Below are 27,114 nucleotides of genomic sequence, written 5' to 3' on the forward strand. Positions count from 1 at the left end.
GCATAACTGTTTGCAATGCACTACTGGCTTATGATTGACTGTTTGGATAAACAAACTCTTTTGTTCTTATTTAGATAACTAAGTGTATATGTGTGTTCCATATGTATCAGGAAAATCTGACACAGCTTGTTCCTGTTGTTGTATTCAAAGCAGATTCAAGGTCCTTGTTTGCATACCTGTTTGCTAATAATGCTTTCAAGCATTTTTTTTAGACATAAATATTTGCTTTAAACAATGGGCTAAGCCGCTTGGATTAATGTTCGTGGCTTTAACACCTTTTGCTGTGCTGTATTTCATTCTGTGTTTCTGATGAGATTGCTCTTTTTAGATGAGCGAACACGGTGAGAGTGGGGATGACAAATTAACTGCAGCCAGTAAATTTGGTAGTAAAACACAAAGCACTATATAGAGACAAGAAGCGCAGGATCCAGGGGAGATGTAATTAGAATCAAAGTGAGAAACATGTATGAGACGGTGTGAAAATTTAATGGTGTGTGTTAGACAACAATTCCTGGGTATATAACTATCAACTTGAACGTCGTAAGGAGATCAGAGAATGAGACACGCACAGGAGAGAGAGAAAGAGAGAGAGAACATATATAAGGAGGCAGGAGCGTCAGTGGGCTGTCTTTCCTCACTGGGAGCTGTCGACACACAGCAGTACTGAAATTGGAACACTGCGGCACAGAGAGACAGAAAGGACGAAGAACAACAAAGAACTAAAAGAGAAGACTCCTGTATTAAAATATCCTGTTGGACACTACTCTTCCATTTTCCTCTATGGAACGCCTGCCTTTTTTATGACTCTTGTCACTTTTGATGGAAAAAAGAACTTCACCAGAGATACACTGGAAAATTGACTGGTTCAGCAGAACTCTTTCACCCAACTCTTTTTTAGTATTTCTTGTTATTCATCATTTACTTTTACTAAATGCTATTGCATTTCTCTATTTGTCAACTTTACTGATTAGGTCAATACTTTTGGACTAATTTAATCTTCAACTACACTGGTCCTGGCTGTAGCTTTGACTTTTGACTCTTGGTGAACCCTGTGTATAGGTGAAGATGTCTGTCTGTGCTAAGCAGTGTAAACATGGACTGGTGAAGTTTGCTGTGTCCGTGCACAAACTGGTGACAGGGACACTCATCAAAGGTAGGAAAACATAGACACCTCATCAGTCACACAGCATGCTTCCATTCAAGGTGTGTTAATGTATAAATGAAGCTGAACTTCATATATATATATATATATATATATATATATATATATATATACACTGTAAAGCTAATGCAAATTAGTTATAGTATATACTAATTTAGTATGTATGTATGTATATATATATATATATATATATATATATATATATATATATATATATATATATATATATATATATATATATATAGTTCTATATAGTTAAATATAGTTATCTAAGTTAAGTTATAACATTTTTTATTGCATGTGCAATAATATTTAAACGTATTTGCTCATATTGATATTTAGGTTCATCTAGCTGCATATTCATATAGTTTTCTATAATAATTTATGTGTGTATAAATAGACACATAATATAATATTTTTTGTATTTGTAGTTATGTTCTGTACATTGAATTTTGTGATATATTACTTTATTGTCTGTAAGTACTGCATGTTGTCATACAATTAAGCAATAGCAGATAAGTAAAAGTGTGATTATATAAAATATCAGCACAGCCATGATTTGTTTGTAGATATGAGCCCAGAGGGTGAGTCAAAGTTTTGGACACAGCATGCTTTCTTCACTAGCAGAAATAGATCCCAAAAAAGCCACACTTACTTTATAGCCCTTCAGCTAGCTGGCTAGTTATCTGAAATTAATTTGTAAATTGCTGTTAAAGATGCTTCTAATAATAAAAAAATCTAAAGAAAATCTATATAAAAAAAATCTTAAAACTATTTTTTGTTAGATAATCTATAATAACTGTTTTACAATAAATCTAAAATCTGTTTTGTGCAATTTCATACTGCATGAAGATACATACACATATCATGGTGCATTCATTCTCCTTTTACTTCTACAACTGCAGATCAGTTAATGTTCTCTAAAATATGTAAATTATGTAACCTCTTGCTCTTTTAGATTATTTATTAGAATTTTGAAATTTATTAATTTTGATCAGTGTGAAATTCATCTGGTTCTGCTCAATACTTTGTTTTCTTGATTAGCAGCCTACTAATGGATTAATCATTCACAATGATGTATTGAATAGCTGTGGGTGTCCAGTACTGTGGCAGATGTATGGAACAGACCAGCACATGGTTCAGTCTGATAAGGCAGTGTTACAAATACAATTCAATTCATCCACTTGTGAGGACATTATTGTCAGGACACTTGATTGGACAGCACAAAGCTTAGATAAAGATTGGAACAAAATGGATTGTAGATACGTAGTTATGTGAAAGGTTGAATTGAATCTGTGTATTGATTACACTACAAATGGAATGACTAAAAATGTTAGACAAAGAGAAAAATTCCATATACAAAGGCTATTTGTGTGTTTGTGTGTGTGTGTGTGTGTGTGTTTGTGTTTCAGAGGCATAATCTGATGTACCCAGATGCACATGCTCTTTGTTCCCTTAGGAGACATAAGACTAAACAGAACCACAGCTGTGCATGCTCATGTGCATACATCTGTGTGTGTGTGTGTGTGTGTGTGTGTGTGTGTGTGTGTGTGTGTGTGTGTGTGCATGTGCGCACATTGCAATGATGAAGAATAATAAAATATACATGTTAAAATGTATTGTAGAAGTATTGTAGTATAGTCTAGTATAGTATAATGTAGTATAGTATAGCATAGTGTACTAAAGCGTAGTATAGTGTAGTATGGGTTTAGTGTAGTAAAGCATATAATAGTATAGTGATATATTATATTAAATATAGTATATTATAGCATAGTGTAGTGTAGCATGGTGTAGTGTATTATAGAATATTACAGTATTGTATAGTATAGTATAGTATAGTATAGTATAGTATAGTATAGTGTAGTATAATAGACAACAAATAAAGATTCGCACCTTTACTAATTTCATTTCTAAGTGTTACTACAGAAAGGGTAAACAACAATTCCAATGACCTTCTGGAAACAAATTTCTCTGGTGTGAGTGGTTTTCTGCATTATTACTTCTGGCAGTGGTGGGCCGTGCCGTGCACCTCTTAATACCACCACTATCATGTCGCAATTATAGAAACCATTAATACTATACAAAAATGCAATATAACAACGCGTGGCATTACAGAAAGAGAAGCATTTCGCATATGGAGAGTGAATACCATTTTTACTAAAGCAAGAAACCCAGTTAAGAGAACTCCAATCCACTACAGAGGCTGTAAGCCAGTGGTACCGCTCGTATTCACTGGTCTGGAAGTGGCAAACAAACCCTTTCTTGGGCTGAAACAAGCTAGCTAGCTTCGGGGTTGGCCGACCTCTCCTCACGGTGTATAGCTTTTATTGAAAATGGATTTTCAAGTATGTCCGAAACCAAAACAATTTCTTTTCCTCTGTAGGCATAAAAAAGTCTGACTCAGATGTATTAATGTGTGCAGACCTACACACTATGATGGCTGTAACAGTTTCCCTTTGACCAACGAATCATGGACGGAAAAATGCTGACGCTATTCTGGGCCAGCTAGCTGCCCTGTGAGGCGAATATAAAATCTGATTGGTTAAAGTAACAGAGCTTTTTCTTAAGGAGACTGTGGTAAAAAAGCCAGCAGAACAGACTTTGAAGGCCCTGATCAGATTAGATTGACATGGCAGCACATAGAGGCTGAAATCTGATTGGACAAAAAATTTAACATCCACATATACATACTGGAGGCAGTGCAGCCAAGAGAAACGCTATGAAATGAAGAGAATTGCCCTGTCCCATGTGCAGAAAAACACCCCCAAAGTATGATGCTACCACCCCCATGCTTCACAGTAGGGATGGTGTTCTTGGGATTGTACTCATCATTCTTCTTCCTCCAAACACGTTTAGTGGAATTATGACCCAAAAGTTCTACTTTCTCCCATGACTCCTCTGGATCATCCAAATGGTCATTGGCAAACTTAAGACGTGCCTGGACATGTGCTGGTTTAAGCAGGGGAACCTTCCGTGATATGCATGATTTCAAACCATGACGTCTTAGTGTATTACCAACAGTAACCTTGGAAACGGTGGTCCCAACTCTTTTCAGGTCATTGACCAGCTCCTCCCGTGTAGTTCTGGGTTGATTTCTCACCTTCCTTAGGATCATTGAGACCCCACGAGGTGAGATCTTGCATGGAGCCCCAGTCCGAGGAAGATTGACAGTCATGTTTAGCTTCTTCCATTTTTTAATGATTGCTCCAACAGTGGACCTTTTTCACCAAGCTGCTTGGCAATTTCCCAGCCTTGTGGAGGTGTACAATTTTGTCTCTAGTGTCTTTGGACAGCTCTTTGGTCTTGGCCATGTTAGTAGTTGGATTCTTACTGATTGTATGGGGTGGACAGGTGTCTTTATGCAGCTAACGACCTCAAACAGGTGCATCTAATTTAGGATAATAAATGTAGTGGAGGTGGACATTTTAAAGGCAGACTAACAGGTCTTTGAGGGTCAGAATTCTAGCTGATAGACAGGTGTTCAAATACTTCTTTGCAGCTGTATCATACAAATAAATAGTTTAAAAATCATATATTGTGATTTCTGGATTTTTTTTTTTAGATTATGTCTCTCACAGTGGACATGCACCTACGATGACAATTTCAGACCCCTCCATGATTTCTAAGTGGGAGAACTTGCAAAATAGCAGGGTGTTCAAATACTTATTTTTCTCACTGTATATACAGGTAGTCGTTTTGTTTTGTTTTGTGGTATGTGATCTCTAGCATTTTTTTTGTTTATTTTGTTAGCCAGACTTTGAAAAAAATTGCATGATGACACAAAAACTTTCAATTCTTGCAAGTCATACAGATTTTTTTACTGGCCTGATTCAAAGATCAAATAATAATAATTAAAAAAAACACTGACAAATAATGTAAGTAATGTATGATGTCTGTGAAAAAATGTTACCTGAAATAGACAGATAGATGGATATGTGAGTATATAGTGTTTCTGTAACCTATGCTCTTATTACATTTTAGCATAAGCTATTAATTTTATTTACAAAGTACAATCAGCACTAATGACTGAACAGGACTGCTAAATGTTAAGGGTGTGATGTGAGCTTTGCAGGATGTCAGTCGTATAATGATAAAATAAATCTTGCTAAATCATGTTTGTTCCAGTTACTGCAATTCTCTATCAACGGCAAAATGCAGTTTCATCAAAGTACATGGGAAATGGCACAGAACTGATGTGTAGATTGATCAGCTGAAGCGAATGAAGATAGAAATTGTAGTTATTTAACTATAGTGCCATCTTGTGGTTAGGCCTACAAAATGGCGCCCCAATAGTTTTTTATTAAAAAAATATATATATTTATATCTGGGATACTCCTTTTTTTCAAGACTCTTGAAGATTTAATAAAATAATAATAAATAATACTTTGAAAAAATAAAAATAACAATAATAGTCACCTTATGACAGCACCAATTTTATTTAAAAACAAAGCAAATATGTAATGTTAACTTAATTCACCAATTATATCCTTAATTCCTATTCTTTTTCAATGTATATTTTAAACACCGTGCTTTATAATAACATAATTGCAGTTAGATTAAATGTAACATTGTTCATATTTTACTACATTGCATTTTAGAGGGACGTTATTCTTTCATGTATACAGTTAATTAAGTTTTTACCTTTATCAAAAGAATTTATAATGAATATCATGAATTAAATAATAACTAGCTGTGTGTGTGTGTGTGTGTGTGGGTGTGTGTGTGTGTGTGTGTGTGTGTGCGTGTGTGTAGATTTGCTGAAGGTCTACCATGTACTTTTTTAGCCACAGTATGGATTCTGCTTCCTGTTTAAACCACGTTGATAAATAGGTCTTCAAAATGTAAAGAAATAAACGTATATAAATATGTAATGCAAATATAAGGCTTGTTTACCACTTATTTCATTTTCATAGTATAGGAAGACATTTCAAATATAATATCCTCCACACTTTTGAAATTAGAATCATAATTGTAATTATAATTCATATCATGTAAATATAACAAACAAACAATCAAAAAATACTTTTTTTTTTATATATTTATATATGTGTGTGTGTGTGTGTGTGTGTGTGTGTAACTATTATACTATATAATAGTGTAACAAAACTATCAAAGCATAAAAATTACTTGAAACCATTTGAAAACTGATCCTACTGTAGATGTTAACTGAGTGACTTCCATAAACCAGCATTAACCTTAACTAAGTTAACCTTAAATTTCTAAATTACCTGTACGTGTGTGTGTGAGCCTGTGTGCTCTCAGGCAATTATCCATCAGCCAGCAAAAGGTCTGATATTAATATTATAATTCAGCATAATTAATGCTTCAGATACCAGACTGTGGTCAGATCAATTCCACATCTGACTGAGCCAACCAGGCTTAATCAGCTTTTACAGCCATTAAAACCTATGCGTATGTGTGTGTGTGTGCGTGTATGAGAGAGAGAGAGAGAGAGAGAGAGAGAGAGAGAGAGAGAGAGAGAAAGAGAAAGAGAGAGATGCTGGGTGTTTTCGTGTGTACAGCGAGTTTTATGGATTATTAGATTACTGTTTTGTGATTCCCAAACACACTGCTGATTTTTCAAACTGGTAATAAACTACATAGTAACTGTTACTTTGATTCTGTGAATTGGCCCTGTATGCATATTAACATTTGACAGTTGTCGTTCTTTTTTTAATCTTAGATCATTATTGCACACAAACTACAGTGGAACCAGTAAACCAGTCAGATGTGATTCAGTTAAAAAACAAATCAGATGAGATTACAATCTGATTACATCTTTTTCTTTCTTTATTTCTTTATTTCTTTCTTTCTTTCTTTCTTTCTTTCTTTCTTTCTTTCTTTCTTTCTTTCTTTCTTTCTTTCTTTCTTTCTTTCTTTCTTTCTTTCTTTCTTTCTTTCTTTCTCTCTTTTTTTCTTTCTTTCTTTTTCTTCTTGTCTTTTGCTTATCTTAATCTTTCCTATATCTTCATTTATTTACTTTTCTTTCTTTCATATTCACTTATTTTTATCTTGCTGTCACTAATGGTGTAAATAATGCATGTGCGTTTGTGTGTTTTATGTTTGTGTGCTTGGTGTTATTGTGAGCTTCTGGTAAAAAGAAAAAATGTAAAAAAAAAAATTAAATACCAGGACATAAGCTTATTGTCTGCAGGAATATTATAGGCTGCACATAATTACAGGCTGGGATAAACTGTTTAAAAAAGGTCAGAGTTTAGTGATGAATTACTCTGCCATTTTCACTCGTTAATGGCTGTAATTACACAAACAGAAAAGTGTGTGCATTTCAGCTCATGTGAGCATCAGGGAAATAATAGCTTTTTGGTTGTTGATTTTTATTGAGAAAAATCACAAGTGGCAGGTAGTAAGTATAGAAAAAACGCGGCATATTCATTTCTACAATTTCTATTTATTCTACTAATAAAACAGCCCTAAGATTATACAAAACATGTCATAAATGTTTTATAATATATAGAGCTGTAGTGTTCTAAACTGGAAATATCATGTTCAGTGCCATTAGAATAATTGTTAACAGGTCTTGGCAGGAAATGACTGTGTGCAACATACTGAACCTCTCAATTTGAAACCAACAAAAATAAAAACAAATATTGTTCAAAAGAAAATGTCAGTGAGTAATTTGAGTATAGATGAAATAAATTGAAATAGTTTGTAAACTTCATAACTGAAACCTGATTACCATAATTTAAATATTTCCTGCAGGATAATGTTTCTCTCACAGTGTAAGTTAAGCACCTTCAGGCATCCAGGAACAATTATGTGCACCTGACTGTATGATGATTAAGTAGTGATGTGCAACTGCTGTTTCAGAATGCTTATTTTAGGCAACACATGTGGTCTAATCTCTGACCCTTGCGAGAATTGCCACGTGTCCATATTTATCAAAGCTGCATAGAAACAAGCACAAATATGAACCTACTTAAGTCAGATTTATAAAAAAATGGCATGACCCTGAGTTGAGCACAAATGAAGAATCAATTCCACCCATGTGGACACAAGTTCCTCCTAGTATTAACATATTTACATGCCATATTCCAAGGGTACACTTCAGTTCACTCTTTTACACAGTACATCTAACTTTTGCATGTGCTACAATACAGTAATCAATAAAAGGAGCCTTCAGTCTATCAGTGCATGCGCTGTTAAAGTCTAGAGACTCCGCTTTCAGAGCAGGGGACAAGGCGGCCTCAAGAACAGCAAGGGACAATCTGCCCCAGCCATCAAAGAGGTAAAGCATGCACATGACAAGAGAATCCATGGCCACTTCCAGGACAACAAAGACACTTGGCGCATATGGCAGTGCATCCAGGCGATCACAAACTACAAGACAACTTCAACTGCTTGTAACTGTGAAGTTTCTCTCCCAGATGCGCTGAATAACTTCTACACCCGGTTTGAGGTGCAGAACAACTTGGTGACAAAAAAAGCCTCCCCTCCTCCCAACGACTACAGTAGGTGCTCTGTCTAACCACGGCTGAAGTGAGGAAAACTCTATGCAGAGTTAACCCACGGATGTCTGCTGAACCAGACAAAATTCCTGGCAGAGTGCTCAGGGAATGTGCAGAACAGCTAGCAGATGTCTTCACTGACAACTTCAACATCTCATTGAGCACGCTGTTGTTCCTATGTGCCTCAAGTCAACGATCATCGTCCCTGTACCAAAGACATCGCCTGCCTCAATGATTATTGTTGCATCATTATCATGCTGTTTTTGCGAAAGTTTCTGCTTCTGTTTACAAGAACACTCTTGTTTAGTGTTCTATATTGCACACTGTACTGTAAAACATATTATACAGTAGGTTTACTGGTCGGTATTATGTGTTTTGTGTAACTGTCCAACACTGTCTCGAATTGTTTGCACTGTCTTTTGTCTTGCATTGTTTGCATTTGGTTGCACACGATGCACTTAATGTGGTGAGGACAACTTACTTCAGTCCTTTACTCTGTTTTCTGTTATGTAGCTCTATGTTGTTTTATGTAGCACCAGGGTTCTGGAGAAACGTTGTCTTATTTCACTGTGTACTGCATCAGCTATATATGGTTGAAATGACAACAAAAGCTTCTTGACTTGAATTGACTTTAAGCAAAAGTAAGAAACTGAAAAAGAAAACTATACATTACATTAAAGCTGTTTTTGTTTGAGGCTACTGACAACAAAACAAAAATGAATAAGGTAATTTTTCTGCACAAAAATAGGCCTGTTCTGAATTACAAATTACATTTTAACACTAAAATCTATATAACCCATATTTTAGAGATTTATAGAGATTTGTCACATTACACATTATTGATTATTATTGCTATTACTACTTCTCTTGCTATTTAATATTCAAGTAATTATTTAAAGAGGTTACACGTACATTCACCCTGACCAGATATGGGTTTGATATGCCAAAAGTTAAATAAATAAATAACGAAAATGGTGGGTTAATTTAATGAATAAGTGCCAGTGACAGTTCCTCTCACAATGTAAGTTGTAACATAATAAAGAGAATATGCATTTCAAACACAAAGAAGTGACAGATCACAACTTGTTGGTTCCCTAAACTCAGGTTTTTGTCCGTGGCAAGTTTATATGCATATTTTTAATGTCTGTGTGGGATTGTCTGTGTGGGATTTCTCCAGATTCTCCAGTTTCCTCCTAGCACACCAAAATATTAAATTAATTGACTATGATATCTACATTTAGGTGTAAATAAGTGTGTAAATATATGTGCCTTAAGAAAAATCACTCATATGTGTATCTTTGCCTACTGCACAGTTTTCAGTGCTTTAATGATTCTGCTGCTATGAAAAGTGGAGTAAGAGGGACCCTCCTCAAAGCAGATCTATACAGGTGGTGTAACAGACTAGGCATGTTAACTTTAGCTGTAATATGAAGATTAATGTAGATGGAGATGTGCAACTTGCACCAAAAGAGCCAATCCACATGCAGGTGGAGTTCCAAGGCTGAACTAGACATTTTGTTTTGACTTTGGAATGTAATGTTACAAAGTGGGGCTTTGACCCATGTCTATAATTATCTATCACTAGATAAGCATCTACCAAATTTGTAAATGTATCAAACCTACTGTTATCTTGTGATCTACTGTAAGCACTGGTTAGCTGGCAAAATGGAGCTTTGTTTCTTATTACTCTTAATGGTGCAATTATGAGCAAAATTATATAACTGGAATATACTTCTGCTTAACGTGCATTTCAAAAGAAAGCAAAGCAGGCCCACAAACCACAATACTTTGAGTAAAGTGAAAGTAATTAATGAGGGGATGTAATCAGTTTCTATCTCGATGGTTGATGCATTAAACCTCGTTGCATTAGGATTCACTATTAAAATCAGGTTGGAGAATATAGAAAATGTATAGAAAACTTCTGTTATCCTGTATTCAACGCTCCCGTTTTACTCACAAGCATTTATGATTACATTATCTAAATAGTCTGTTATTCTATTTTAAATACATTTTAAACACATTGTACATATCCATCCACTATTATTAGTTTACACACAATTACATCAGATTTTTATCCTCTGCTGCTCTTTTCTTTCTCACTGGTGTCTGCTTTACTATTTCCTTCCTCCTTCTCTTTATCTCTCTCTCTCTCTCTCTCTCTCTCTCTCTCTCTCTCTCTCTCTCTCTCTCTTCCTCGCTCTCTCTCTCTCTCTCTCTCTCTCTCTCTCTCTCTCTCTCTCTCTCATGCCCCTCTCTTTCTCTTTGTGCTGTAGCCAAATCGATTAACTGCTAAAAGGTAAATTGGAATCTATAATGGTTGCCATATTGAACTCTAGAGATGTCACATGCAAAAGGGATGCGTGTTACCTTAAATAAAGCCGTGTGAAGAATAGCAATGGCCAGTAAACAACACCAGTGTGTATGTGTGTGTGTGTGTGTGTGTGTGTGTGTGTGTGTGTGTGTGTGTGTGTGTGTGTGTGTGTGAAATTACTTTAAAATTTTCTGTTTTGTGTTTTTAGTCCATGCTAGCTACCAAACTAGCCGACTCACTGCTTTTATCAAAAAGAGTGAAATTAAATACACACCATGGTAGAAAGGACATTACTTATAACCTTACATTCCAGTGCTCATATCAGTTTTTACTCTCCAGTGTTCTGTATTGTTTTAATCACACTCTTGATATCACCTGAATGAGGATGAAAACGTCCTACATGCGCTGTCCCTCTAATAAACTTATTTCTAATCTTGTCCATCCTCGTCACTCCCAACGAAAACCTTAACATCTTCAGCTCTGCTACCTCTAGCTCCGCCTCCTGTCTTTTACTCAATGCCACTGTCTCTAATCCATACAACATTGCATGTCTCACCACAGTCCTATAAACTTTTCCTTTCACTCTTGTAGATACCCTTCTATCACCGATCCCTCCTGCCACTCTTCTCCACCCACTCCACCCTGCCTGTCCATCACCACTGCAAACAGGAAAGGGCTCAGGGCGATCCTTGATGCAGTCCAACCTTCACCTTGAACCAGTCTGCCGTTCCTACTGCACACTTCACTGCTGTCACACTGTCCTCATACATGTCCTGCACAACCCTCACATACTTCTCTGACACACATGACTTCCTCACACAATGCCACAACTCCTCTCTTGGCACCCTGTCGTACGCTTTCTGTAAATCCACAAATACACAATGCAATTCCTTCTGTCCTTCTCTATACTTCTCCATCAACAATCTTACAGTTTTTCTCAATTGCTAAAACACTAAACCCTATTGTCTGAACCAATTGCTCAGTTGCCTGAACCCACTGATTGAATAAATCACTCTTTTGAGTCTTATTTTCATTGTGATGCACCCGTGCTGCATAATGGTGAGCACAGGTGACAAAAGTCAAACACAATTACAGTTTTTGCCCATTGCTTGCACACTAAATCCGAATGCTTAGACCAAAGCCTCAATACCTAAACTTCTTGTAGCATATGCTTAAACACAGTGTAACCATAGCTTAAACACATTATCAACTTTGCACTTTGTTTGCAGTTCTGTAGCACACTTATTGCGAATCACTACACACGTTTTCTTACATTAGATACATTTAAAAAAAAAGAAATCACCTGTTATCATTGGGAAAACACTCTGTTCAAAATGCAAAACTCATCTGGCAATTATAGACACTTACATACACATAAAAACACTTGTACAGAAAACAGAACACCAATCGGTCTGAGCCTTAGCACTACAAATAGGCCTCAGGTAAGACATTCTGAGAACTTTGCAAGCATGGAGGCAATGCGAGTAAGAGTAAGAGGAGGACAAAGAGAGAGGGGAGTTGGACGTGGACGTAGATGTGGAAGAGGACAAAGACGAGGACCAGTGCGGAGACGTGTATCGGATGACATCAGGGCTACTCTGGTCCAAGATTGGTTCACCAACCATAACAATTTTACACTTTTATACCTGCCCCCTTACAGCCCCTTTCTAAATGCAATCGAGGAATTCTTTTCAGCATGGCGGTGAAAGGTCTATGATCGGCAACCACACGCCCGCATGCCTCTTCTGCAAGCAATGGAAGAGGCATGTGGAGACATTGAGGTGGGATCCATTCAAGGGTGGATTAGGCACACAAGACGATATTTTCCCCGAAGCCTAGCCCGCGAGGACATCGCCTGTGATGTCGACGAGGTCTTGTGGCCAGATCCGAACAGAAGGCGGGATCCATAAGACCCCCCCAGGCCCCCACCACACACATACACGTGCACACACACACACACAAAACAAGTATATTTTTTCCCACAATAGCAGTTTATCCAGTATTTGTTTTGTTTTTTACTTTTGTTTTGTTGCTAAATGTAATGACTTGTGATTCTATTTTTCTTTATTTTTTTAAGAATTTTTTTTTTTGTAAAAACTCTTGTTTGATTACTGAATACATTTAAACAAAGCAATCTTTAAATAAATTTACTTTTGAGTTTTACAAAAAGACTGAGTCTAAGAAAATTACAATATAAATAAAAACACAAAGACTGCAGTGTTTTATATAAAGCGCATCAGTGTGTTGCTGGTGATATGAAAGAGTAATTCAAATGGTGCTTGTGTGTATGGTTTTGTTACAAGAATTTCATTTTTAGAAAGGAGTGTTAAGTTTTGAATGCAGTGTTTCATTTTGGCATAGATGTGAGTTGTTAATCTCCATGTGCTATGTCCGATTGGCTTGTGTGTAGAGTTTTGACATAATGAGCCAAATTCTGCAAAAAGTGTGTAAGCAATAGGAAAAAACTGTAAAGCACAAGTGTCACCACTTGAACACTACAACTCAAAATGGATCACACTTGTGGCTAATGACGTGAGGGAACATATACAGTAAGCCAGTTCAGAGAGCACTGGTTTGTGAGACCCTACAATGGATAGAAATCTGAGAGGAAGAGTTTGTGTGAAAGAAGGTGGAGGTGGTCAGCGAAGACAAAGAACAGTAATATCTGATGAAATCAGAGCTACTGTGATTGACCATGTTCTTGTCCATGGTATGAGCATGAGGGAGGCTGGACAAAGGGTACAACCAAACATCAGTAGACTCACTGTGTCCACCATAATCCGAAGATTTAGAGAAGAGAACAGGTAATTACCTTTTTTTGACATTATAGTACAGTATGTAAATGTTGACAGCAGTTACTGTATGACATACTATATAAGTAAATATATGTTTCAGTACATCACTGTACCAATGTACTGTAGTATTGTAATGGAGGGTTGGTCTAACTGTTTGTAGGCCTAGTATTCCATGTATATTTTTGTACTTTATTTTTACATGGGCTTACTTTACACAAGTGGCAAACGATACGATTTCTGTTTGTTTTACAAGTGCTACGTGTAAATGCACAAGATTTCTGTTTTGTCTTTTTGTACAAGTGCTAAATGCACAGGGTTTTTTTTGTTTCTCCAGCTTGATGTCCTGAGCATTGTGTTTTCTATTTTTCTACGTAATGTTTAGTGACTGTTCCGTAGTGATTTTAATTTTGATTGACTCGGGGCACGATTTGACAACATAGTTCAGTTTTGAGCACAGATTGAACTGTTTTGAGGTGAAAGTTTGGTTTTGCAAGAAAAGTCTGAGGTTTTGTGAATGTAGCTTGAGAATTGGGTTTTGTGTTCACAGTTTAGAGAAAAGGAGAGCACCTTTCAAGAAATGTGTCTTAGCAATCGAGAAAAACTGTAAAGCAAATAAGGCATCTGTGGTGCTCTTCCTCGGTATGAAACCATTCTGTTGCTCACAAATGGTCACCTCTTCTCTCAGCCTGACCTTCACTACTCTTGCCCATAACCTAATGGTGTGACTGATCAACTTAATTCCTCTGTAGTTACTGCAGGTCTGCACATCTCCCTTATTCTTAAAGATCGGTACCAGCACACTCCTTCTCCATTCCTCAGGCATCCTCTCACCTTCCAGAATCTTGTTAAACAATCTGGTTACAAACTCCACTGCCATCTCTCCTAAACATCTCCATGCTTCTACTGGTATTTCATCTGGTCCAACCGACTTGCCACTCTTCATCCTCTTAATCGCTGCTCTCACTTCCTCCTTTTTAGTCCTATCCACTTCCTGCTTCACTTACTCCACATCATCCAACCTTCTCTTTCTCTCATTTTCCTCGTTCATCAGCTGCTCAAAATACTTCCTCCACCTTCTCAACACACTCTCCTCACTAGTCAACACATTTCCATCTCCATCCTTTATTGCTCTAACAAGCAGCACATCCTTTCCAGCTCGGTCCCTCTGCCTGGACAAATCCTTTTCTCCTTCCTTAGTGTTCAACCGCTCATACAACTTCTCATATGCCTTTTCCTTGGCTTTCGACACATCCCTCTTTACCTGCTGCTGCATCACCTTGTAATCCTGCCTACTTTTCTCATCACCCTGTCGATCCCACTTCTGTTCTGCCAACCTCTTTCCCCTTATGCTCTCCTGCGCTTCCTCATTTCACCACCACGTCTCTTTGTCTTCCTTTCCATTCCCAATCATCCAGCACCTCTTCACCACCACAGACCCCTGTCTGACCTCTTCCCTGAACCTCACACTACACTCTTCCTCCTTTAGTTTCCACCATCTTATTCTTCTTTCAGTCCTCACTCTCCTCCCCTTCTTCTTCGCCTCCAAAACCATCCTACAGACCACCATTCGATGCTGTCTAGCTACACTGTCCCCTGCCAACACCTTACAGTCTCCAATCTCCTTCAGGTTGCATCTCCTACATAGAACATAATCCACCTGTGTGCACCTTCCTCCACTCTTATAGGTCACCCTATGATCCTCCCTCTTCTTAAAATACTTATTCATCACTGCCATTTCCATCCTTTTAGCAAAATCTACCACCATCTGCCCTCTTACATTCCTCTCCTTAAGGCCATACACACCCATCACCTCCTCATCACCTCTTTTCCCTTCACCTACATGTCCATTAAAGTCTGCCCCAATAACCAATCGTTCATTTCCAGGAACACCATCTACCACTTTATCTAATTCAGTCCAGAATCTTTCCTTCTCCACAATCTCACAGCCAACTTGTGGAGCATAGGCACTGATGACATTTATCATCATCCCTTCAACTTCCAGCTTCATGTTCATCACCCTATCAGAAACTCTCCTCACCTCCACTACACTCTTACTGTACTCTTCCTTCAGAATCACCCCTACACTTTCCAATGTGATTTCATCATTTCTCTTTCCATCCACACCATGATAGAACAGTTTAAACCCCTCCAATGTTCCTGGCCTTACTCCCTTTCCACTTGGTCTCCTGAACACACAGCATATCTACCTTTCTCCTCTCCATCATATCAGCTACCTCTCTCCCTTTGCCAGTCATAGTGCCAACATTTAAAGTACCAACCCTAACCTCTACTGTCCTACACTTCTCCTTTCCCTGCCATCTCTGTAGACATCTTCCTCCTCTCCTTCTCCTCCTTCGGCCAACAGTAGCCCAATTTCCACCGGTACCCTGTTGGCTAACGATACCTGTGGCGGTCGTTGGTAACCTGGGCCTCGACCGATCCGGTATAAAATTCTTATTCGTGATCCGCATGTTCTGTTTGGCACGTTTTATGCTGGATGCCCTTCCTAATGCAACCCTCCCCATTTATCCGGGCTTGGGACCGGCACTAAGAGTGCACTGGCTTGTGCCTCCCTAACGGCTGGGTTGACTTGACGTGACATATTACATCTAAAATTGGTAAATTATATTTTAAACATTGTGTAGGCATAAAAACATTATTTGCTTCAACTTAATTTGTTAGTAGGTGTAATGTTTATACAGTATTTACAGTGTATTTATATTTGCTTGTAGATCATGTTCACTCTATTTATATGTATAGCTGACTTGTTTCTATAGCAGGGTATACAAATCTAGTGTTACAAATGTGCTCTTGTTATATATGGAATTTTGTTTTCTAATATATCTGTACCTTGGTAATGCACTATTTTGTGTACCCTGAGCCTCTAATAATAGGATATTGTAATATTCAAATACACTAATTTGAATAAATGTGTTTATTCAAATAAATGTTCAAATAAGTGTGCGTTGTTTACGGTTAGAATTACAGTGGGTTTTGTCACACAGGCAATTGAATTCATGGCTTTTTTGTGATGCTTGCTGGTCAAACTTGTGAACATGCTTATTTAAAAATGAATGCATTGTCTTTTGACAGTAAAATTATTTTGTCAAATCAGCATCACAACCAGGATTTATGATCAGTCTCAACCAGCCTCAGGAAGCTTTTGTGTGGGGATGGTGCCTTTCCTGCATGGCACCCATTAAGAAACTACATTATCTTTTACTTTCATTCCTTTCTTTTCTGAATATTGCTTAAGTGACAAAAATCCTCCTGTGATTCAAAAAGAAAAGTACAACGTCCAACATGATCATGGTTTCAACTCTTGGTCAGTGTGTGTGATCTGGAATGTTCTTCAAACTGATCTCTCTTAATAATGGAGTGATTTTAAATGACAGTGATTTATATGCATAGAGGAACAGGGTTAAGAGGGAGTGAATAGATTAGAAAGACACTGCCAAGGAAAAAGGTGGGTGGTGAAAAGAGGAATGAGAATAGGGAGAAAAAGGCAAAGGAGAGAGGAGTGGGAGAGAGACAAAAGAGGACAGGTGAGGAAGGATGTGAAGCTGCATGCTTAATAGCAGATCGAAAGAACATTAAGCATACGTAGTTACAGAATAAGGAAAATCTTAGGTGGTTCCTGGAAATTACCAAACACACACACACACACACACACACACACACACACACACACACACACAGAAACTTTCATCAGGAATGGGGATTGTTATTGGCACATTTTTGACACATAGCAAACAGGTGGAGTCTCAAAAAGGTAAGATTAGCTTTGCATGTCCTCAAAGATTATCTCCTGTGTAAGTGTGTAAGTATATGTAAAGTACACGCATGCATGCAAGAGTGAGTGTGTGTGTGTGTGTGTGTGTGTGTGTTTATTACCTGCAAAAATGCAATCTTGAGCCCTTGACTACATGCCTCTTATATGCCCTCCGCTAGTAACTGTATACATTTGATTGTACAAACCGTGTTATTTAAGTTATCATAGAGTTACTAATGGAAATTGTACCATATTGTCATCTTATATGGTTGACATCAATGGCTAAATTGTAATAGTGCTATACAAATAAAATTGAATATGGCATTGACTATTAGATTTCTGTTTGTGTGTGTGTGTGAGAGAGAAAGAAATAGAGAGAGAGAAAAAAGTGTGCGTGTATATAAGCAAGCCAAGTTCATTCACAATGAATCTTGTCTCGCAGCTGCTGGCTGAGTTTGTGTAAATACACATGGAGCTGTGACTCTATAAAAGGCGATGTTATTCTACTCCTGAGCTACCTAATGCTAAATCACCCAATCTTTGTGTGTGTTTGTGTGTGCATATGTGTTTAAATTAAAATCTAGGATCTGCTGTATCCTAAATGAACTCTATAGTAAATCACTTTCTCTCATACAGAACATTTCTAAATAAGCATGGCAATTGACAGTGTTTCTCTTTGCCTGAATGACGGAAATAACAGTTTCACATCTTAGGTACAATCGATATTGAATATGTAATTTTAATTAGACATGTTAAGATTAGGTAGTGCCACTGAAGTTATGATGAAATCAAGCATTGCCAGTAAGAAACATAAAATGCTCTAGTTCAGCCTATAGAAAATGAGACTGGGGCTTCTGTCTGCACACTAAACAGTGTCATTCCTCACCAGTACACTTCCAGACAAGGCAGAATTTAAGTCAAGCACTGAGAGTGTACTTTTAGAAAGCAGGGCTGCTGTATAAAGTGTTCATTTTATTTTTAAATGAGGTCACTGAATCATTGAGTAGAGTTGTCACTGAGAAAAATACAGATAAATATACAAAAAAATAAAAAATTCCTGAGGTAACTCAAATGCTTACTATTATATTATAAGGGCTTGTATAATAAAAATGAAATGTCTTGTATTATACACTATATGGTCATGGACACCCAACAAATGCAGTCCCCTTTTTCAGAAGGCTATCCACTACATTTTGGAGCATGGTTTGGGGATTTACACGTTCTTTATCATCATATCTGTTAACCATAAGAGCATTAATCAGGTTAGGCATTGTGTCAGAAAAGGAGATCTGGCACACAGTGGGCATTCCAGTTAATTCCAGAGGTGGGTTAAGGTGAGGATACACTCAAGGTTTTCAACACCATCTTTGTCAAATCAATGGAGCTTTGTGCACATAGTCATTTTCATGTTGTTATAGGTTTGGATCTGTTTGCTACGATTAAGGGAAACTGTAGTGTCCCAGCATGCAAAGTAATCATATACAATTGTACACATCCAACTTTGTGGCAGCAATTTGGAGAAGAAATATATGTGTTCTTTGCTCATAGTTTGCCTCTTGTTTGTTTGTAGCAATTGCTACTAATGTCACATTTGGCCTTGTACTGCAGACTAGCAAAGAAGGCTAGCTGTATTAGCTACAAACACTCATTAAAAGGATAACAAATCTCTTGTTACTTTCTTTTAAGCTATTTCCATCTTCATATTGAGTCTGTACACATATATGACATATTGTGTCTCATATGTAACCAGATAACATTTTTCTTGTTTTTTTTGTGAGCTAATTGGTAAATTCAAACTGGTGATAGAAACAACATTTATCATTTGTTACTACATCAAAACAAATTCTACAGTGGCTGAAATTATACCCCAGTGTCATACACATACACATACACATACACATACACATACACATACACATACACATACACATACACATACACATAAATTCAATAGTGACCTGCTGCTTTGTCGCTAGTGTGACTGTACCTAGGGTTAAGCTGTATTTGGAGGCATAAATATATCATCATGTGCAAAATTAAATGGTTTGGCAATCCAATTTTATTCCTACAAAGAAAAAGCTGGTGTTGTGACAAATCATTTTTGCTTCTTATATGCAATCAAGCTTCTTTCATGCTTAACAGACTTTTGAGGCATTCGCATATGCCTCTATCGTGGCAATGTTGTGACAAATTTTCCTTCAGAGCCTGTCTCAAGACACTCATGAGACAGAATAAGCAGAAAGCCAGCTGCTTTCTCTTTTTGGACATAGCTATGGCCACCTATAGTCTACAAGAACCTGCTCCAAAAGCCATTTTGAAGATATTTGGACTAATATAAGGTCCCTGAGGAATTAATTCAGTGAGCTGAACAGTTTATTCAGCACATTTCTGCCCAGACAGCTTCTTACGTGAAATATGACGTAATTCTGGTTTGGGCCAAAGACAAAAGATTAAATAATTATGTTTGTAAGACAGTTATTTTTGGACATAATCCTCCTGAATTAAGCTATTAACCACTAGACATGTGATCCTCTTAATCTGAATAAGAATGTACACTAATCAAAGCAGTGAACAAATATGACTAATCATGTCAAGAATGGAGAAAAATAATATAAGGCAAAGAAAGAGATGTGAAAGGGAAATATCTCTCTCTCTTTCTCACAAACACACAGACACACACACACACACACACACACACACACACACTTTTGGGGTTTTTGGGTTTTTATTAAATGGGATTTAGAAAGCTGCAAGACTAGCAGCCACTGTCTCATACATAAGGCATATCTGATTTATTTATTATTATATGAGAATACACATACTAATCTGTGTGTTTTAAGCTAGACCACGATACTGCAGTGGCATAAGGAGACAAAGAGAGCGATAGGAGGGCGGGTGAGATTGATAGATGGATAGTTAGATAAGAAAAAGGGGTGGGGAGAGAGAGAGAGAGAGAGAGAGAGAGAGAGAGAGAGAGAGAGAGAGACTGAGCTAAAGAAACCAAATAACACTATAGCACTTGATAGAGAATTGGGACCTTGAAGAGTGATTTAGGAGCTGTGCAGCTGATATAGAGATAGAGAGAGAGAAAGAGAAACAGAGAGAGGACGATATGGTTCCTCTCACTGGGGAGTGTATGGTGATAATGACATATGGTTTTTCATTAGTCAGTATAACAGTGGGTGCGAAGATAAGAGAGGTGAGATTAAACTAACAGAGTGTTCTACAGACACTGCATCATTTATGAAATACATGCCAAATGCACAAAAAAACGAGCATTAAATAAAAAAGCAGATTTGTGTAAATCAAACCATATAGTGTCTCTGTATAATCTGTGGCCTTTTCACTTATTGCCCATAGTACTTGTAACTTTAACTTCAATGATAATGCATTCCTATCTCACATTTGTAGATTTTCATTGTATCACTTTAGTGCAGTTAAATGTGTGTATGTATATATATATATATATATATATATATATATATATATATATATATATATATATATATATATATATATATATATATATATATATATATAGTATATATATATATATATATATATATATATATATATATATATATATATATATATATATATATATATATATATATATATACAGTACAGACCATAAGTTTGGACAGACCTTCTCATTCAAAGAGTTTTCTTTATTAAATTGAAAATTCACACTGAAGGCATCAAAACTATGAATTAACACATGTGGAATTATATATGGAATTATATACATAACAAAAAAGTGTGAAACAACTGAAAAATGTCATATTCTAGGTTCTTCAAAGTAGCCACCTCTTGCTTTGATTACTGCTTTGCACACTCTTGGCATTCTCTTGATGAGCTTCAAGAGGTAGTGACCTGAAATGGTCTTCCAACAGTCTTGAAGGAGTTCCCCGAGAGATGCTTGGCACTTGTTGGCCCTTTTGCCTTCACTCTGCGGTCCAGCTCACCCCTAAACCATCTCGATTGGGTTCAGGTCCGGTGACTGTGGAGGCCAGGTCATCTGGTGCAGCACCCCATCACTCTCCTTCTTGGTCAAATAGCCCTTGATGCCTTCAGTGTGACTCTACAATTTTCATAGTCATGAAAATAAAGAAAACTCTTTGAATGAGAAGGTGTGTCCAAACTTTTGGTCTGTACTGTATATATATATATATATATATATATATATATATATATATATATATATATATATATATATATATATATATATATATATATGCTGTATATGTCCAATACATACCATCCAATCCTTTGATTTTATAAGAACTATACTTCAAGGCTCTTCTCTGTTCTGGCACTGAGATGGTGGAATGAACTTCCCTAGATGTCCGTACAGCGGAGTCCCTGGCTATCTTCAAGCGACGGTTGAAGACCTACCTCTTCCTGAAATACTTAAATTAGCACTTTTCAAGTTTGCTTTGTAGAATTCAAGAGTTATATTTATATTAGGTTTGTAATCTTGCGTACCAGTGTAGATTTATTCATTGCTAGAGATTTAAAGCACTTTTGTACGTCGTTCTGGATTAGGGCGTCTGCTAAATGCCGCAAATGCAAATGCAATGCAAATGCAACTGTGGAGAAATTATACAGAATATGAACCAACCACTGCAGATAATTTCAAAAGCAGCCATGCATTTGAGATTTAATTAAGCAAAACATGCTGTAACACTTGTCTGGCTTCGCTGGCTCCCTATATCTGCTAACAGTTTTATTCCTTTGCACTTGACTATAACAAGTAACAGTTTAGACATACATCCAAACTGAGAAAAAAGTAATATAACCCCTACTTACTATATATATGGTAGTTTTAGTCATTTCAGTAGGAAGACATTCAATATGCTTCTTGTAGTATATGAGCAGATAAGTGCTTATTCAGTAAATCTTGTAAATCGTGAGAGTAAAACTTTTTCTCGAAGATCACATTACAGGAAAATGTTTGCTTTTTTCCTTTTTTTTTTTTAATTCAACAACTCAAAATAAATATAAGTTGTGACCTGTCCTGTCAGTGTTTGCAATTCTAAACTCTAAACTCTCTCTCTCTCTCTTTATATATATATATATATATATATATATATATATATATATATATATATATATATATATATATATATATATATATATATACATATATATATACACACCACGTAATTTCCGGACTATAAATGCACCCAAATATAAGCCGCACCCACTGAATTTGACAAAGATTTTTATTTTGAACATAAATAAGCCGCACCTGTCTATATTGAACTACATTGAAACTAATGAAACTAATGAACTTTACACAGGTTTTAACGAAAGACAGTGCCTGTTACACGGCTTGTATCTAAACAGTAGCCTACCAAGAAAGTCATTGTTCACTGTATTCCTCCTTCCTTTCACAACAATTTATCTCGAGAGTTTATCTTTTGGCATCGTCTTGCGTATAAAAATCACCATCGGTGAATCTTTTCTCCCGATGCCGTGCAGCTCACAACACAGGTGAAGTGTGTTTTTTCATGCTCGGTTGTTTTCAGCCTGACGAATGAGTCGCATTTCCTATTGACTGTCTGAGTGAGCGGCAGAGCACCATATTTATGATGTGGTGTGGCCCGATTCAGTGGGAGCGCGATTTAATATGAAGAGTTTAATTGGTTCACCTGAACCTGTTCGGCAATTTCATTGGTCTAATGTTATGGGGTTCAGGTTTTTGGCTTGAAGCTTGTGAAACCGGGAAAAACCCAGGAAAAATCCATATATTAGCCGCTTCGTTGTTTAAGCCGCGGGGTTCAAAGCGTGGGAAAAAAGTAGAGGCTTATAGTCCGGAAAATATGGTAAACTCACCTGAATCCTGTTAACCCTTATTTACTTCTCTGTTCTACCACTTGATATGGAAAATGTTTTTGCTGTGTTTATCTGGTTTTCTGGCTCCCTCAAAACAAAGAAAAAAATGTAATGCCCTTTTATAAATAGTTTTTAATTGAACTTTTTTCATGCATTTTGACTTTTGCTTGTTGTCTGCAGATTAATAAGCATCTTGTGTCTTTATATCCAGACCATATGAAATTTCCATTCAATTTTAAAAATTGATTTTTGCATCCATGAAGTTGCAGTCTAAAGTGTCAAAAGTGAGAATTTTCTGGAATATAATACCCATTGATGGTAACTTATTAAAGCAGGTTTTTTTCCAGTATTAGTGTGTTTGGTAAATTTGTAATTTGGACTTTGTGGATATTTTGAGTTTAGCTGCTTGGCATTTATACTGATTTAAAAATGCTTAACACACCTTAACATTACATAGCATGAGGTTAGAAGTGTGTATCAAGTTTTTCCTACACAGCACAATAGTTCACTGCATAAATCAGATGGTAAATACAATGTTAATTGTTTTCATTAAGAATGCATATAGTAAACAGGTGTTCAAAAGACTTAACTTGAATTTGATTATAATCTAATTATTTAATATTTAACATGACTGTGATGAATGAGGACATCAAATATTTCAGTTTATTATATATATGTTTATTATATGTTGCTATTTTTCTCTCTCCATCTGTTATATATTACTGATGAGCTTTGGTGAGTGTTCAATCACCTTGCCACATTCACCACAGTCAAGGTGAAACACAGCAAGGTGAACCAGTGGGGGTGAAGAGAGAGCATTAGAAAGGGATGAGTGTTGAGAAGGTAAAAAAAAAATTATAAAATGGAAAAAATGGAAACTCCTGACTTAATTTAGCAACAGCAAAATAAATCAAGTGTATGATTTACCCCAAAACAAATTATTATTAATCCTTTAAATCTGTGGACATATATTGAGAGATCATTGCTTTATTTATTTATTTTTTTATCATTCACTGTTTCAGTGCTCCTTGTAAATAAGACTATAACCATTTAATTGCTCCACAGACATTTATTTGTCTCTTGATTACTTCTAATTTTTTTTTACATTCCATTCTTAGTCCTAGGGCCTTGGAACACATTTTATTTAAGTCTTAGCTGCTGTCTGATCAGAATGTGAATCAGCTATTTGTGGTGGGAGTGAAGTTTAAAGTTCAGTGAGCAGGACTGATAACTGTGCATACCTCAGAGGGGGAATTTACTTGGTTGGATTTAAATACAACACATTTTCTCAGATATTATTACACAATATTATTCAGGAATGTACCTTGAATTGACTGCATGGGGATGACTTACTTGTGCAAAATACAGTGCAAAACAAAAATATAACAACATTCTAAATACAAATGCCATGTGATCATTTTAGTTAAGGAAGGAAATTCTCTCAGCTGAGTCAGATTGCCAGAGGACTGTGTAGAAATGGAGAGATTCATAGCAGGGCAGAAAGACAGGGGAAGAAGTAATAGATCACGGCTAAGCAATTGCAAAGCCAGAGAGGACATTATCTGCTGAAGTAAGAGATCAGAGATCCCTGAGGTAGATCTCATTCCAGAATACAGGATTGAGGACACAGTTAAAACTAAAACACATCGTACGGCTCTGTTTGATTTACGAATGATCTAATGATAAGCTGAAACCTTTATTCTGTGTTTTAATCAGCTACACCATAAAATGTGACAATCTGAAAGGTGTATGCTCATATATTTTTCAGCTGCACTCAGTGAGGCAGGCTCAGTTCCACAGCTGAAGTGATTTCTTCAATGTGCTAGTTTAACATATTTGCATGTAGTGAACTGATGGTGCATGGAATTAGCATGGCAATTCTCTGAACAATTTCTGTTTTAATTCATTTTCAAAACATGACTCGACAGGCACAAGCAAATTCAAAGCAATAAATCAACCGTACACATTTCCTCATCTCAGTTTTATTTAATCAAGCCAGATCGTTAGTTTTGTCGAAATGAGGCTAATTTGACTAATAACACACTGGTAAACAAATACACTGATCAGCTATAATGGTAAAACCACTGACAGGTAAAGTGAATAACTGAATCTTGCTACAGTGATACCTGTCAAGGCGTAATATTTATTAGGCAGCAAGTAAACAATCAGTTCTTAAAGGCAACCGCTTCCCTGATGGCAGGACGTTGAAGCGTGCATGTGAGGGGTGTGTGGGGTCGTCCACAATGCTGTTGGCTTTGCGGATGCAGCGTGTGGTGAAAATGTCCATGATAGAGGGGAGAGAGAGACTCTGATGATCTTCTCAGCTGTCCTCACTATCCTCTGTAGCGTCTTGCGATCCTAGATGGTGCAGTTCCCAAACCAGGCAGTAATGCAGCTGCTCAAGATGCTCTCAGTGGTCCCTCTGTAAAACATGGTCAGGATGGGGGAAGGGAGACAAGCTTTTCTCAGCCTTCTCAGGAAGTAGAGATGCTGCTGGACTTTTTTGGTGATGGAGCTGGTGTTGAGTGACCGGGTGAGGTTATCCGGCAAATAAACACCAAGGAATTTGGTGCTCTTGACGATCTTTATGGAGGATCCATCAATGTTCAGTGGAGAATGGTCACTATGTGCTCTCCTGAGATCAACAACCAACGCTCTTTCGTTTTGTCAACGTTCAGGGACAGGTTGTTTGCTCCACACCAGGCTGTTAACCGTTGCACCTCCTCTCAGTATGCTGACTCATCGTTCTTGCTGATGAGACCCACCATGGTCATGTCATCGGCGAACTTGATGATGTGATTCGAGCTGTGCATTGCTACACAGTGGTGAGTCATAAGAGTCAACAGTAGTGGACTGAGCACACAGCACTGAGGTGCCCCAGTGTTCAGTATGGTGGTGCTGGAGATGCTGTTTCCGATCCGGATTGACTGAAGTCAGAAAGTCCAGGATCCAGTTACAGAGCTTCTCAATCAGGTGCTGAGGGATGACTGTGTTGAATGCTGAGCTAAAGTCTATAAACAGCATTCGTACATATGCTTACTTGTTGTCCAAGTGGGTGAGGGCCAGATGAAGGGTTGTGGAGATAGCATCGCCCATGGAGCGGTTTGGACGATACGCAAACTGCATGGGGTCCAGTGAGGGTAGTAGCTGGGTCTTGATGTGCCTCATGACAACCCTTTCGAAGCACTTCATCACAATGGGTGTGAGCGTGACGGGACAATAGTCATTGAGGCAGGAGACAGTAGACTTTTTCGACACAGGAAAGATGATTGTCGTCTAGAGGCACGTAGGAACAATGGTGTTGCTCAGGGAGATGTTGAAGATGTCACTGAAGACATCCGCTAGCTGTTCTGCACATTCCCTGAGCACTTTGCCAGGAATGTTGTCTGGTCCAGCAGACTTCTGTGGGTTAACTCTGCATAGAGTTTTCCTCACTTCAGTTGTGGTTAGACAGAGCACCTGGTCTCTGGGAGGATGGGTTGTCTTCCTCACCGCCATGTTGTTTTGCACCTCAAACCAGTCGTAGAAGTCGTTCAGCGCATCTGGGAGGGAGTCATCACAGTCACAAGCAGGTGATGTTGTCTTGTAGTTTGTGATCGCCTGGATGCCCTGCCACATGTGCCAGGTGTCTCCGCTGTCCTGGAAGTGGCCGCAAATTCTTTTGGCATGTTCGCTCTTCGCCTCTCTGATGGCACTGGACAGTTTGGCCCTCACTGTCTTAAAGAGTGTCTCGTCCCCTGCTCTGAAGCCGGAGTCTCTTGATTTTAGCA

The 27,114-nt window shown here is 37.4% G+C and overlaps 1 protein-coding gene across 1 annotated transcript in view; it reads left to right on the plus strand.

Annotated features, from left to right (window-relative positions):
* Window positions 1–618: 618 nt before the first annotated feature.
* The window catches only part of LOC124392306 (Kv channel-interacting protein 1-like), a 53,361-nt gene continuing 26,865 nt past the window's right edge, over window positions 619–27,114 (plus strand). Inside the window, exons 1-2 of the mRNA XM_046859167.1 lie at window positions 619–897; window positions 1,060–1,153. Coding sequence (XP_046715123.1) covers window positions 820–897; window positions 1,060–1,153 — 172 coding nt within the window. The 5' untranslated portion in view covers window positions 619–819. The remainder of the gene's footprint in view (window positions 898–1,059; window positions 1,154–27,114) is intronic.

This window comes from Silurus meridionalis, chromosome 10, assembly GCF_014805685.1.
Source record: "Silurus meridionalis isolate SWU-2019-XX chromosome 10, ASM1480568v1, whole genome shotgun sequence".
Taxonomy (NCBI): domain Eukaryota; kingdom Metazoa; phylum Chordata; class Actinopteri; order Siluriformes; family Siluridae; genus Silurus; species Silurus meridionalis.